Source organism: Acomys russatus, chromosome 21, assembly GCF_903995435.1.
Source record: "Acomys russatus chromosome 21, mAcoRus1.1, whole genome shotgun sequence".
In the NCBI taxonomy this organism is placed as follows: domain Eukaryota; kingdom Metazoa; phylum Chordata; class Mammalia; order Rodentia; family Muridae; genus Acomys; species Acomys russatus.
Window position 1 is genome coordinate 10,704,263 of NC_067157.1, and position 15,871 is coordinate 10,720,133.

A 15,871-nucleotide genomic window follows, 5' to 3' on the forward strand; every position below is an offset into this window, starting at 1 on the left:
AAAGGTCCTGAGTTCAATTCCCAGCAACCACATGGTGGCTCACAACCGTCTGTAATGAGATCTGGTGTCCTCTTCTGACATGCACGCACACGTGAGGGCAGAATACTGTATAAATAATAAATAAATGAAATCTTTAAAAAAAAAAATGAATGAGAATTCTCATGCTGGTTTTTATTTCATTTACTTTTACGTAACAGTTGTTTAACGCTTTCTCACAACATTTTTTCATGAAGTAACATGTGGGAGGTAACATCTCTCTAACAGAAAGTCGCCGATGTCAACATCCCAGGTGCTGGTGGCATATAAGACGTTTATGTATAAACATCAGAGTCCCCCAGGGGAATTACTCCCACGCTTTCCAGTTCCCACTCGGTTTCCCGTTCCGTGTTAACTTCGGAAGGGCCTCTGCCTGACGAAGGCCTCTTAGCTTCTGGAGGGGCTTCGCCACCTGACCAATCCTTGTTTTCTGGTGCCTGCTGCGCAATGGTCTCCCACGTAGACAGCAGCGGTTGGTCCCGGGTTTCTGGAAGCTTCAGTGACAGCAGTCCGCTCAGTATGGCCAGGATCCCAAATGAAATCTAGAAGAAATGTAAAAATTAACAACAATACTAAATGACATATGCAAAAAAGAAGTGTACCCCGTCAGAGAATAAGAGCTACTGGACCCTTTTTCAAAGGGCAACCGAGTTGGAACTGACGTCAAAAGCTAACATGTTTGTTCCTTGCTGAGGGCTTTAGATTGCCTGTGCTAGGCTAGGAGTTCGCTTTAGCACCCTAGGGGTGTAATCTCCACTCATTTATTCACAAAACACCACTTCCTGCTCGCATTACTTCCCTTGCAAGCTCTGCCCTGGGAGCTGTGGCATAGTTGGGGGAGGGGCAGGAAATGCCCCTCCATCTTTTTCTAGACCCCTGGATGTACAAACAGAAGGCAGGCAACTGAGCGCTCAGTCAAACCTGTCCATAGCCCACATCATCCAATGTTACGGAGTTCCTGACCTCTGGGAAAAGACATGGTCTCCATCCAATTATAATTAAAGGATTTCCTGATTGCTGCTAGCAGGACAACAGTCTCTGAACCAGACTTGAGATTGCCATGAGCAGACGGGGGTGAGGGGAGGGTTTTAAAAGGCAAAAACCACAAGAAGACCTTGAATATCCAGCACAAGCAAGCTGAGAGTTGTTTTGCTCTGCCAAGGTTAGGTAGTCAAGGCAACCTGAAAGTCTGCATAAGCAGGTTGCAGAAGTCATAACACAGCAAGTAGATGATCCTGGCTGTGCAGTTCTGGGTGGACGCTCACTGAGTCAGGGTTACTGGGAACTTAGCTCCCAGGGACTGGAGTCAGAGACAAACAGCTAGTGGGTACCAAGATGGATGCCCGGCATAAAATGGAGTCTTTGTAGCCATCACACCAGTCAATGATGAGGAAGAGAAACAAACTAATAAGTGAAACTTCCGAGGAGTCAGAACCTACAAAAATTAGGGGGAAACATAATAAAGACAATGACAATGAATTGCTTCATGGCCTGGTGAGGAAGTGCGTATCTGATTTCCTATAAAAAGTTTAACTTTTTATTTGTTTGTTTGGTTTTTTGAGACAGGATCTCACTACGCAGCCTAGGCTAGCTGCAATTCCACAATCCTCCTGCCTCAGCTTCCAGAAGGCTAGGATTCCCTGGCACACTTCCTCGCCATGCCACACGACATAATTAACTGCCAGCCGGCCAGTAGGCAAGTCCCCAGGTTCCCGATTCTTCCTCCATCCTGCTGCCCTGACCAGCTCCCACCATCCCACGAACCTCCACAATGTCCCATCAGGCCTCTGCCCTGCTGCTCAGGCAAATCTCTCCAGAGATTCAATAGTCTTACTTAGCCCTCAGCCCCTTTTGTCCCCATCCCCAGTGGTCTCGCCTTCTCCCCACATTCACTTGACTTTTTCCTTCCTGGTGTCTGTTTCCCTTAAAAAAAAAAAAAAAAAAAACAGTCTTAAGCCATTATAGTCCACATGCCCACTGTGCCCAGTTCTGGCCACTCGGCAGCTCTGGGATCTTGGGTGAGTTACTTAATGTCCTGGCTTCTCAATTTCTTTACCTCTATGACAGGTCTGAGAACGGCACCCAGTAGGACTGGAGGGAAAGGCTCAATCCATAAAGCGCTGTGCCGTGCACAAGTGTGACAACTTTGGTTTGGATCCCTAGATTCCCACATAAAAATCCAGGTGGAGCAGCACGCACCCCCTCACCCTAGCACTTGGATAAAGGAGACAGCTGGATTCCTGGAGCGTTGCCTAGCAGCCTAGCCAAGTCAGGTAGCTTCGTCCCAGGGAGAGACCCCGCCTCAAAGTACAATGTGGAGGGCCCGAAAGGTGGATTGGCAGGTAAGGGTGCGTGCTGCACAAGCCTGTAACCGGAGCCCAACCCCCAAAGGACACACATAAAGGTGGAAGGGGAGAACTGGTGCCACAGAGCTGTCCTTGACCTCTGCACACAAACTGTGGTACGTGCACCCACATGCACACATCACGGGGCACACACACAAATGATGCCTTTAAAAGGCAGACAATAGTTGAAGAAGACACCTGGTACCAACCTCCAGCCTCTACACATCCAACTCCTCTGGATACACCCACAGGAACATGTACATAACACACACACATGCAAAGGGTAATAATGGGTGCCTACAGGGACTGCTGAGGTGGTGATGTAGTTGAGGCTGAAACAGTACCGGGCCCATGAGGAACAGTCAATATACACTAGCTGGCATTATTACTGTCTCAAGAGAAACATGGTTTCAAGGTCTTGTCACTCTGGCTGTGACATCTTATCAAGCAGGACATGTGTTTGAGTTCCCTTACCCACCCTGTCCCCCAGGTCTCCTTGTGTTCCCCTTCTCAGCTCTATCTGGGCTTGCCCCTCTGTAGCTTGACAGTCCCCCTACTCTGAAGTTGCTTCTCCCAGGCACACAGGAACAGGTTTTTGTCCTGCGTTACCCTAGTGGCTGTTTGATCCTACTGCCTTTACCACTCTGTGCCCAATGGAGCTCAGTCACCTACTCCTACCTGCCCTTCAGTCTCCACCTCCACCTTGCTGCCTCTTCCTACCACAATTTAACATCTTTGCTCCAAGGGGCTTTGCTCATCAGTCTACTGGATCTGTATCTCCCAGCTCCAGGAGAGAAGGAACACTCCCCCCACATCAGGGTCTCATCCTAGGCGATCTCTGGGTGCCCCCACCCACACAATATCGACAGGTCTCTCTTTCGCATCTGCTCCTTTTAACCTGGGATCCCTCCAGCCCTTACAATGACTCTTTCTGGCCGCAGACACCCAACAGGCCACCAAGGACCACCAGGATATGACTTTCCCACCTGTAGCTTGGGCATCATCACAGTAGACACACTTCTGGGCTGTTTACTGTCTTCCCAGGTTCCCTGAAATAGTTATTAGCTACACAATGCCTGTGTCCAGTGTCCCCTTCCCTCCAAACCTTTGCTTTTCTGTTCCATGTTCCAAAGTCTTCTTCCCTTTCCCACCTGGCTAAATCTTCCTGGCCCCTGTATACAGGGGCTGTTGGGGGTGGGGGGGAGGCCTTTCCTGCAAGGAGCCTCTCTGACCCTAGCCTGGGTCAGCAGCTCACGCCCCTGCTCCATGCTCCAGCCATATTTCTGGCTGACAACATTAGCCTTTTTCCCCTCCTCACCAACTGGAAGTCTTGGGATCCAAGGCTTTGTCTTTCATTCCTGCTTTCTTAACCTAGCAAGGTGGTTAGTTTATTATCAACACTCAAAATACATTCTCTGCTTCCTGCCCACCCTGAAGTATCTCCTCCACAAGTCTTCCGCCACCAAAGTACATGGGACCAAACGACCACGGGCCAAGCCCTCTGAAACTGTGAGCCAAAGTAACTTTCCTCTCCCTGTCCCCAAAATAAGCCTTACCAAGGAGGCCTATGAGTATAGAAAAAAAAAAAAATGAATCCATTGTTCAGCTTTTGGATTAAGTAATGGCTGCTAACAAGAGCACCAAAACAAGAGATTTTCATGGATCTCCATTCAGAGGAGAAATTAAAAGCTTCTCGGTGTTTCCATCCCTTCAACATCAACAAACAAGCTGAATTGAAAAAGTGATCCCTTTGTAAAACTCATTGCACATGGCAGGCTGCGTCTGTGAGTCTCCTGGAAAGGTAGGTGCGTGTGACCCTGCAGCCAGGGGCTGTCCAGGTGAATAAGCCTGGCCCCCAGTGACAGGAAGTGGGAGGGACACTGACTGCAGCTACATTCCCTTTAACACCGCCATCTTGTTGGGTTGGCTCAGTGCAACAGACATGGCATTTGAGCTGGAGTCCTGCTTCTGTGTCTTTGCCAGTGTTCTATTGCTGTGAAGAGACACCACGACCAAGGCAACTCTTATAAGAGAAAGCATCTGACTGGGAATAAATTAATTTCTGGTGACACAATCCCTCCAACAAAGGCCACACCTCCTAACCCTTCTCAAGGAGTGCTACTCTCTGGTGACCAAGAAGTCACATAGAAAAGCCTATGGGGGTCATTCTTACTCAAACCACTAGATTCTGTCTCCTTTAACAAGTGAGACTTTGGCTAATAATTGTTTTCTTTTTTTTTTTTTTAATTTTATTAATTTATTCAGATTACAACTCAATTGTTATCCCATCACTTGTATCCTCCAGTTCCTCCCTCCCTCCCACTTTCACCCTATTCCCCTCCCCTAGGTCTAAGACCAAGGGGGACCTCCTCCCCCACTTTATGGTCATAGGCTGTCAAGTCTTATCTTGGTAGCCTGCTTATTCTTTCTTTGAGTGCCCTCAGGCCTCTCACCAAGGGTAATAATTGTTTTCTGCAGGTCTATTTTCTTGCTTGTACATGGAGGAAATAGCAGGATCTATTTTATACAAAAAATTACGTCTACAAAGTTCTTAAAACTAAGCCTACTTAAGTATCAGTTAAACAAAAGAACCTTTTTCTTCTACAGTCCTTAAAATGCCTTTGCAAATATCCCTCACTAAAATTTTTTTTTTTTTTTTTTTTTTTGGTTTTTCAAGACAGGGTTCCACTGTGTAGCCTTGGCTGTCCTGGACTCGCATTGTAGACCAGGCTGGCCTCGAACTCACAGGGATCCGCCTGCCTCTGCCTCCCAAGTGCTGGGATTAAAGGCCATGTGCCACCACGCCCCGGCTTCTCTACGTTTTTAAAAAAAAATTTTGTGTGTAAATGTATAGCCATTTGCCTTTATGCATTTGTCTGTTTTCTTTCTTTTGAGTTCTGCTCCTTGTTTTAAAGAACATTTTGATCTCTGTGATCTCTTCCTCCCTCCATTCCTCTCTCTCTCTAGGAAACAAAGTGCTGGTTCAAGATAGATGCTTCCATGAATTTCCATGCCTTAAAATTGGTGGCGGACATTCCCTGAACACCTGTGCACATCAGGTAGCTGCCCCCTTCCCCCGTTATTCCATATTATTTTTGCTCTTTGAATTTGCACGGTCCGTCCTGGCAAGCTATCAATGCTTTCAAAATCACTTGGGTCAATCAAAGCTGGGGACCTACTGTAGTGTTTTCTGTACCACTCTAATTATGGGCGTCAGTTTTACCCAACAAGGCATGCAGCTCAATTCTCATTCCTTCAGCACGGGGCAGTTAGTTATTGGCTAGGATGACCAATTTCACTTGACTCAGCTGATCACCTTCATTATCTGCTTTGTCCCCTAGCGTAGAGTTTTCACTTCACATCACGATTTGGAACTTCAAGATAATTCCCTTCCTTTATCACATTCTCTGTGGCCACCACTTTCCTTCAATAGTTAAATAAAGGATGGTCCCCAACCAAGGGCCAATGGGTCCAGAGTGGGAGAAAACCCATTTCTGAGCAAAGCTATTTCTCGGCCTTAGAGTCATCTGGTGAAAGAGGCTGAGCTCTGATACCCACCAAGAAGCACATTTTACTGATCATTTGTTCCTGGGATGTAGGAACTACTCCACTAGGGCTGTGATTCCCAAAGAGAAACTTGCATGCCATTTGGATGTACAAGGTGTCACTTGGCGGGACTCAACACTTCATTGTCTTCTGGTGTTATGTTAGTGAATTTCATAGAAACACAGAGTGTGAGGTTGAAGAGAAAAGCTCAGTTAATAAGATGTTATCTACACAGCAAGAACACATCAATTGGCTCCTCAGAACTCACATAAAAAGGCCAGTGGTAGTGGTGGGTGCATGTTTTGTCACGCCAGCACTATGTAGGCAGAGGTGGGTGGAACCCTGGGAGCTGGCTGTCCATCCAGCCTAGACCACTTGGAAATCCCCAGGTCAGTGAGCAATCCTACCTCAAAGATGGCGACTCCCAAGAAGCACCTGAGCTTCAAAGATGGCTGATTCAGTTTGTCCTTATTCGTTAACTGTGATTGTCTTATGCTCTAGGAGGGGCGTAATTTTTTTTCTAGCTGCAGATAGTTTAGTTCTGGGGGATTCTGGAGAAGGGATAAATGCCAGAGCTCCCAGAGGGTGCCTGGAGGGTGCTCCAAAGAGAAGGCCGGACATTGTAAATATAGTTCTTACTTGATAGTTCTCATAATTGTTCTTATTATAGTGTATTGGTGCTAGAGAAAAAGCCATTTTTGGACTAAAGGGGGCCATATGTAGAGAGAGTTTTGGTTTCTTTAAGAACCCAGTTATGGGGGCTGGAGAGATGGCTCAGAAGTTAAGAACACTGACTGCTCTTCCAGAAGTCCTGAGTTCAATTCCCAGCAACCACGTGGTGCCTCACAACCATCTATAATGTGATATGATGCCTCTTCTGGCCTGCAGGTGTACATGCAGGCAGAGTACTGTGTACATAATAAAATAAATCTTTAAGAAATAGAAGAACCCAGTTATGCCTTTTGGCCACGGCAGCCATCTTCCAGTGACCCCCCCAAAATGGCAAACACAAAGGAAAAGAGGAGGGGCACTCACTATATGTTCTCTAGGCCTTTTAGGGAACATGGAGTTGTTCCTTTGGCCACATACATGTGAATCTACAAAAAGGGCAATATTTTAGACATCAAGGGAATGGCACAGTTCAAAAAGGAACGCCCTGTAAGTGTTACCACGGCAAAACTAGAAGAGTCTACAATGTCACCCAGCATGCTGTGGGCATCGTCGTGAACAAGCAGGTTAAGGGCAAGATTCTCGCCAAGACAATCAACGTGCGCATCGAGCACATTAAGCGCTCTAAGAGTGGGGACATCTTCCTGAAGCGTGTGAAGGAGAACGGCCAGAAGAAAAAAGAGGCCAAGGAGAAGGGCACCTGGGTCCAGCTGAAGCGCCAGCCTGCGCCACCCAGAGAGCAGACTTCGTGAGGACTAACGAGAAGGAGGCTGAGCTGCTGGAGCCCGTTCTGTATGAATTCATGGCCTGATGTGCCAAAGGAAACAAAGGGCCTGCAATGTAAAGTGTTTCTAGTAAGCCGAAGTGTGATGTCTTCTCTCTTAAAATGTTAAAGCAAATCTTAATTGTGCTAGTTCATTGTCTTTCCTACTCAAATTTTACTATTATGTCCTTTTAAATGACGTACTCTTAGTTAGAAAATGGACAAATATTTATTAAACAAGTACACTGGTTTGGGGAAAAAAAGAACCCAGTTATGTTGTCTGAATATGGTTTTGTTTTAATCCCAGGTGTGGGATAAGAGGCTGCTTCACAGCAGGTGTTTATGGTTTGCTTCCTGGACTAGCAGAGGCGTAATTTTTGGCCAGCTGCAGATAGTTTAATTCTGGGGACTCTTGAGAGGTCATAAATGCCAGAGCCCTAAGAGAGGGATGGGGGCTGTGCTCCGAAGAGAAGGCTACTACTCCCCCTGCTGCTTCTGGTTGCTATTGTACTGGTTTAAGGAGAAGTTGGAGATGTGCTAACAATGAAGATTGGACTTGCCCCAGGGAACCCAAGACCCCTGCTCAGCCAGAAGTAGTCTAAGGGGGTCCCGTGATGTCTTTCCCTCTAACCTGCTTTCCTTCCTACCTTGTGTTAGTGGGTTGGAAGGGATTAGGGTAGAATAAGGGTTGGGAGGGTAGTAGATATGAGAACTCAATTAAGCAGCCCCCCAAAAAGTATGACTACAACTGAGGTTGACCTCTGACCTCTGGACCCACATTCATGCAACACACAAATGCAAAGTGTGCCACACACACATACTACACACATACACAACTATATTAGTATTCAAGAAAGAAGAAGGTAGTTCTTAGGGAGAATGAGATATGTGATCATTGATGTGAGGGGAAACAATGGGGTAGAAAGAACAATGGGATGGATAGTAGGCCGTGCCCATGTGTTGTGCTTGAGGTCATTGACTTGACTGAAAGTGTGAGGCGAGAAGAGGATGGACTTTAAATTACCGACCAGCTCCAAAGATATCCAGAGCCATGAGGCTAAAAATACGACATGTCTGAAGCCTGGAAGAGAGGAAAGTGGAGGAGGGGCACACTGAAACCTCAAAGAACGGAGAGGAACAACTGAAAGGTGGGGTTTGGAGGAAGGAGGCCCTTACGCTGAGGATCCGAGGTCCCTGGAATGGCAGCATCATGTACCACCATCCCTGCTCTCTGTCCTCCCCAGCCCCCATATTCATCCTGATTGGAAAAGCCAGGCAGACCTGGGCACGATGGTGACCCACCCACCATCCCAGGCCCTCGGTCTCTCCACGCAGCCCTGAGCGTGCTGCTCTCCCTCTCCAAACCCAAGGCAACAGCTCATATTGCTGGGGCCACAAGAACGCAGGGACACCTCATCCATGGAAAGCTCCTTGGGGCACCACAGACTCTGTGAGGGAACAGGCAGCCCCCACACCTTCTCCCAGAGCAACAGACCCACTGTGGAAGGGCAGAGGCAGGGGCTGGGCTAGATGGTGGTGACACAGGGAAGAGATCTTTCTGCTGAAGTGCTGGTGGCTCCAGGCTAAGGGGGGAGTAGAGGGAAGGATAGCTCGGAGGGGGCTCCAGGAGGTCAGCAGACAATAAAACCGCCCCCACCCTCCCGACTTACCCACTGGTGAGCTGCCCTGTTTCTACAAACCTCCATTATACACTGATCACGTTAGCCTTCAGAAAATGAAACCATACATGGCAACGTCGGCTGCGCTGCCTCTCGCTACCCCAGTGTCTAGGAAGTGATAAGAACCTCTGGCAGGAAGGTCCAGACTTTGGTGAACTGGTGGGTATGTGGGATGGTCAAGGTTGCCACGCGGGACACCATGCTGCTGCTCCCCACAGCCAAGCACCTGAAAACACCAGGAGAATTAAGACATGGTGACATCAACAGTGGACAAGCAAAGCAGAGGGTGCAGGGGATGACAGAACCATCACATCCCAGCCTCTTCATTCTCCCACAGTGAGGAGAAGTAATAAAACTCACACTAAATCAGATGTTTCTAAAACCACCTATGGCTTCTACCTTCATTCTATGAAAAAACTATGTATATGAGCATGCATATAAGGTAAGAAAGGCATAAACCATCTTTAATCTTTTTTTTTTTTTTTTTTTTTTTTTTTTTTTTTTTTTTTTTTTTGGTTTTTCAAGACAGGGTTTCTCTGTTTGGCTTTGGCTGTCCTGAACTCACATTGTAGACCAGGCTGGCCTCAAACTCACAGAGATCCACCTGCCTCTGCCTCCCGAGTGCTGGGTTTAAAGGCGTGCACCACGACTGCCTGGCACCATCTCTAATCTTTAATCACTAATTTAAATAAGGCCTATATGTACACAGATCTAGCTTAATATGAAGGATCAAACAGATTTGTTTAGGATAAGGTATGGGAATTTGGGAGAACAAAATATTTGTCTGTGTACTGCTCTATTAACATAAAACAATATTAAAATTATTTATTTATTTATTTGTTTTGGAGTGTGTGTGTGTGTGTGTGTGTGTGTGTGTGTGCATGCGCGCACTCGCGCACATGTAACACATGTGTGCAGGTGCCTGAGGAAGCCAGAAGAAGGCAGGCATCAGATCCTCTGCAGCTAGAGCTATAATCTTCAGCTGTAAGGGCTATGCACAGGTTCCCACCACAGAGTCAGGGGCCTGACTCCGAACACAGCTCAAGGCAGGAATGCAAGGGCTAAAGCTAACCCGCAAGCCAGCCCCCACTTTCCCAAGGAACCAATAGCTTCAGCTAAGATAGCAAGCCACATGTTTTCACTTCAGCAAACAAGCTTGGTCGCCCCGACTGCACAGGATGTGCTTGATCACACGTAGGCGGGAGGTACATCAGGACAAATGCTTGCTCCCATAGCGTTGTGGGTTCTGCCTTTATGAGCACCTGACTGACCTAATTCAATGCCATTTTCTGGGAATCCTGGGTATGGAACTGTCCAGTGTCCATCTTCCTGGCCAGTATTAAATGGAGCTTACTTTAATTGGGCCATCGTGGATTTTCCCTCGGAGTTTTAAGGTTTAACACAATGAGCTACCTTGTATGAGTTCTATTCAATGCTACAGGTTAAACCCAGGTCATCAGGCATGCAGGGAGCTGTGGTTTTTTTTAATATGAACTGTCCGTCATAGGTTCGAGGGACACCTGGTCCCCAGATGGTGGTATTGTTTGGGAAAGTTGTGAAACCCTTAAGACATAGACCCTTGCTGGAGGAAATATGTCACTGGGGTAGGCTTTGACGTTTAGGCCCTGGTCCCACTTGGTTTTGTTCTCCCTGAAGGACTGCTGATGTTATCGGACAGCCTTGTGTTCCTCCCCCAACACATTACAAACCAAAATAAATCCTTTCTCTCTTAAAATTTGCTTTGTTGGGGGAGTTTTTACCATAGCAACAGAAATGAAACTAATGCAGAAATTGGTACTAAGTGATGGGGCCATCGCCGTGGTGAGCCTGACCATGTGGCTTTCAGGCCTTCGTTCCATAGAAGGCATGTGGGAGATTTTGGACCTCTGGGCTTAAAAAGCCACCAAATGCTATCAGCAGATCTTAACAGGCCGTTCTAGTGGGACCCTGGGAGACAGCGGACAGCAGTGCCAGGAGAAATAGATAGGAGATGCCTAGCTCAGGAATTCGGAGGGGAACGGGACCCCATCAGGAACTGAGGGAGACGGAGAGGGACACTGGGCATGAAGCTCCAGCGTGTGGCCTTTGGCCCACCAGGTTTCAGGCTAGCTTTAATCTCATCTATCTACGCACTGTGCCTCAATTTCTCCCTTTGGCAATAGGAATGTGTACTCTGTGCCAGCGTATAGTGGAAGTCCATAATTTGCTTTCATTTGCATTTTGTTTTTACAGTAGGTCATGGTTAAAAGATTGCCTTGAGTCTCAGGAGAGACTTGGGACTTTTCAACAGTGTTGGGACGGATAACGGCTACAATCTTTCAAGTTGGACTGAGCAGATTTTGCATCATGAGGTGGCCGTGAGCCATTTGGGGCCGAGGAAGGAGTGTTGTGGTTTTACTAGGAAATACCTCCTGTGGGCTCACATGTTGGAACACTTGCTCTCCAGCTGTGGCGCTGTCTGAAGGTATGGAATCCTTAGGAGGTAAAGCTTTGGTAGGAGAAGCACGTCACTGGGGCCAGCTTTGAAATGAATCTAACACAGATGCTCGACCACTGAGTCACATCACCGGCCCCACAAAGGCTGCTTTCAATGTGCATTCTCTTTTTTTGGGGTTTTTCAAGACAGGGTTTCTCTGTGTAGCCTTGGCCATCCTGGACTCATTTTGTAGACCAGGCTGGCCTCGAACTCACAGCGATCCGCCTGCCTCTGCCTCCCGAGTGCTGGGATTAAAGGCGTCTCTGAGTCACTGCTACTGCTGGACGTGGCTGCTCGTGTTTATAACTCCAGCATCTGGTGGGGGGGGGGGGGAGCTGAGGCAGGAGGCTTGCCGCTACAAGTTAGAGCCCACCCTGGGCTATGCTGTGAGACTCTGTCTCAAAAAACCACCACCAACAAGAAGTCAATGGCCCTTTGTCTTTTCTAAGCTGCCACGGTTGTAAGTAACTAACTTACTAATGTGTGAAACTCTTCTGAGGAAAACTCCACGCATAAGCAGTTTTGCGTGCAATCTGAAGATGTTCAGAAAGCTGGCTGAGTTGGTGAAAGATTTCTTGTGTTAAATATTCATATGCTGGGCTCTTCTCCCTCCCTCCCTCCTTCCTTTCCTCCGTCCCTCCCTTCTTTCCTTCCTTCTTGTCCAGTTTACTTTTGAGGACATGTGTCTGTGGCTGTAAACCAACGAACCAAATAACAATAGTCTTAAAAATACCATCATATACACTAATGGCAATGCCAGCCAACATGGTCTGGTTGGGTTGCCATCTTTTTGCATATAATACATAGGCTGTGAATAGATTTGGAGCTGGGCAGAAATCCATGCAAGAGCTCAGAGGCCACAGGAAAATATGTGCTCTGTGTACGGAGCATTCTCATCTCTGCAGAGCCATGGGCTGCCAGCCTGCGCTGGCGAGCACACAGCCTCACTCTGCTGTGTTATGTCTGAATCCCCAAGGCCCATTCCTGTGATCTGCATGCCATCCTGTCTGCCGCTGTGCAGCTGCACGGGGCTGCCACTGTCCTGGTGTGATCTGAGAGGACTCCCAGAAGCCCTTGCCCTGAACACTTTTTCCCCACCCTGTTCCTAAAGCTCAGGGCAAGCAGCTCATCCCTTGCTAACGCCCATATTTTATTTCCATGCACATTCCCACTGGAGGGCGGGAAGGGCCCAGCAATGGAGATCTGAGTGCTTTGTGTCTTTGGCCAAGACATTGGGTTTCGTTTGAGTCCGGGCTTTACAGTCTTTAAACTGTGAGACTATGATACCAACATCAACAGAATCATTTTGAGGAGTAAAGAAAGTGTGTTTATTAGATTTACACACACCCCACACACACATACATACCACATACACACGCACACACACACACACCATGCCACAGCACAGACACGTACACTACACACACATACCACAAAACACACACCACACACACATACACACCACAGACACATGCACATACACACGCCACGCCACACCAGACACACACACACACCACACCATACACACTCACGACACATACATGCGTGCATGCACACACTCACACATACACATGCACACACTCACATACACACCATACCATACACACTCACAACACACACAGACACACCGTACCATATACACTCATACCACACACACACACACATACACGCACAAACACACACATGCATGTACACCACACACTCTGGATGACCTGAAGGGAAGAAGAAAAGGCCACATCTACCCTCACACAGCTGGGGTAATGGGCCAGTTGTTTGAGAAGCCAGTCTGCTGCTTTCGATACTGGTCACATGGGGACCTGAGACGGTTCTCCTTGGATTTATGTCTGCCCAGGTGCTCTCTGTCTAACTGCCCACCCAGCCATTGATCCTACAGCCAAACTGCATTTCCCCAACCTGGTGGGCACAGGCCTTCACTGCCCAGGAAGGCAAGTAGACATAGAGTTCCTAGAAAAAGGCCAGAGAATTTTCTAGGATGGTGGCATGTGGACTTGCCTCTAAAATCAGTTGCTTTCCACAATAGAATGCTGCCCAAGGTACCAGTAGGTGAGCAGTTAGCCAATGACTTTTGCAAAAAGCTTAAAGCCAGGTTCTTCATTGCTACCAGTAAGATAGACTATTTCTGGGCATAGTGGCGCATACCTGTAAACCCAGCACACAGGGTGGCAAAGGCAAGCGGATCTCTGTGAGTTCGAAGCCAGCCTGATCTACAGGCCAGGACAGCCAAGGATACACAGAGAAACTCTGTCTCAAAAAACCAAAAAAGAAAAAAATGGCTTTTTTATATGCTAAGAAATAGAGTCACGGGGCTGGAGAGATGGCTCAAGGGTTAAGAGCATTGTCTGCTCTTCCAGAGGTCCTGAGTTCAATTCCCAGGAACCTCATAGTGGCTCACAACCATCTATAATGTGATCTGATGTCCTCTTCCAGCACGCAGGTGTACAAGCAGATAGAGCACTCATACATACATAAAATAAATAAATCTTTAAAAAAGAAAGAAAGAACGAAAGAAAGAAAGTCACTAAAAAGGTGTTTTTTCCTTAGAAAATAAAAACTTCGGGCTGGAACGATGGCTCAGAAGTTAAGAGCACTGGCTGCTCTTCTAGGGGTCCTGGGTTCAATTCCCAGCAACCACATGGTGGCTCACAAGATCTGATGCCCTCTCTGGTGTGCAGGCACACATAGGCAGAACACTTGTATACACTGTATAATTAAATAAATCTTTAAAAAATAAAAATAAGGGGCTAGAGAGATGGCTCAGAGGTTAAGAACACTGTCTGTTCTTCCAAAGGTCCTGAGTTCAATTCTCAGCAACCACATGGTGGCTCACAACCATTTATAATGTGATCTGGTGCCTCTTCTGGTGTGCAGGCATACATCTGGGCAGAATACTGTATACATAGCAAATAAATCTTTAAAAATAAATAAATAAATAAATAAATAATGAAAAATAAGTAAAAACTTCTCCTGGATATCCTGGTACATGCCTATAATCCTAGCACTCAGAGAGACTAGGGCAAAAGGAATGTAAGGCCTGCCTGGGAAACTTCTTAAGACTTTAACTCAAAATTAAAAATGAAAGAGGGGAGGGGTTGTGGATGTAGTTTGGTGGTAGAGTCCTTGCCTAGAATGTGTGTGGCTCTGGGTTTAATCACCTATACAGAAACAAGGGAAGGGAGAAAGGAAGGGGGGACCGACTGGATGAAGTGGGTGGTAGGAAAAGGTCACTGAGAGGAGTTGGGGAAGACAGTCAACAGGAAACTATTCTAAATCCTTAGAGGGAAGCTGGGTCTTGGGCCTGCCATGGTATTATTGTAACGCCAATCACCATTTAAACTTTGAAATTCAGATGATTCTTCAAACAAAGGGTGAATAAAAAAAAGACGCTTTCCTGCCATCTCTGGATCCAAACTCTGTCTTTGGCAGCATGTGTGTGTTGCCTCTGGCTTCAGTTATCCTGTCCAGACACAGAGGGCTGTAGTAGGACCTATGGGAGTCACAGGATGTGCCACTGTAGCCTGCATGCTCTTCTGCAGCGACTCCCAGGTCACCGAGACAGTCTCAAAGGCGGAGACTCAGAACCGCCTGTTAACTTGTTTAAAAGCCTGCTCTCCTCCTGGAGTGTCTGCAGGTGTAGTGTGGACCCAGGACTGGGGTGTGTTGGATCAGATGCCTCGTAGTTTCTTACAGCTTGAGGATGCTCCTGATGAGGCCATCTCAGGGAACTGGGGACATGTTGTCAGGGGTGAAATGCAGGTGCTAATGTCTACCCTCCAACACACACTGTCTTATGCTTTGGAGACAAGGGTCACTGATAAAGAGGCCATGTTAAAGCAGGGGGTCCTAACCCAATAGAACTGTTACCTCATAAGAAGGTGACAGGCCACCCAGAGTGGCCACAGAGCTCAGACATTGTAAAACAAAAACATGGTGTAAGCCAAGAAGAGTGGCTTCCAGTATCCCAACACTTTGATCTGAGACCCTGTGTCTACTGAACTATGAGGACGTGTCTATTGTTTGGCCATGCTTATCCTATCAAATGCACACGCCTACCGTTAGAACACTGAGCGACACGTACGAGAAAAATAGCCTTGTGTTACATTCGGAATCCGCAGACACCTATTTTCTTTGAGTTTTGGTGTTGGTTCAATAGTGTCACTTTAAATCAACCTCTTAATTTCCTTGCTAATGCACTATTAAACAATGGTTTTAAAGTCAAAATTATCACCATCATATAATTTTCCCGTCCGTGGAAAGAACACATTTGTATTTAAAGACCAAATACGATGAAATGACATTGCAAGTAAAAAGTAACAGGAATCCAACAGAAAAATATGAA

At 47.0% G+C, this 15,871-nt stretch overlaps 1 protein-coding gene and 1 pseudogene across 1 annotated transcript in view; one reads left to right on the top strand and one right to left on the bottom strand.

The window, feature by feature from the left end:
- Positions 1-311: 311 nt before the first annotated feature.
- Positions 312-15,871, bottom strand: part of Slc22a16 (solute carrier family 22 member 16) — a 34,038-nt gene continuing 18,478 nt past the window's right edge. The window contains exons 7-8 of the mRNA XM_051164064.1: positions 9,165-9,264; positions 312-578 (exon numbers count right to left, since the gene is read on the bottom strand). Coding sequence (XP_051020021.1) covers positions 312-578; positions 9,165-9,264 — 367 coding nt within the window. The remainder of the gene's footprint in view (positions 579-9,164; positions 9,265-15,871) is intronic.
- LOC127205277 (60S ribosomal protein L21-like) lies at positions 6,927-7,407 on the top strand (annotated as a pseudogene).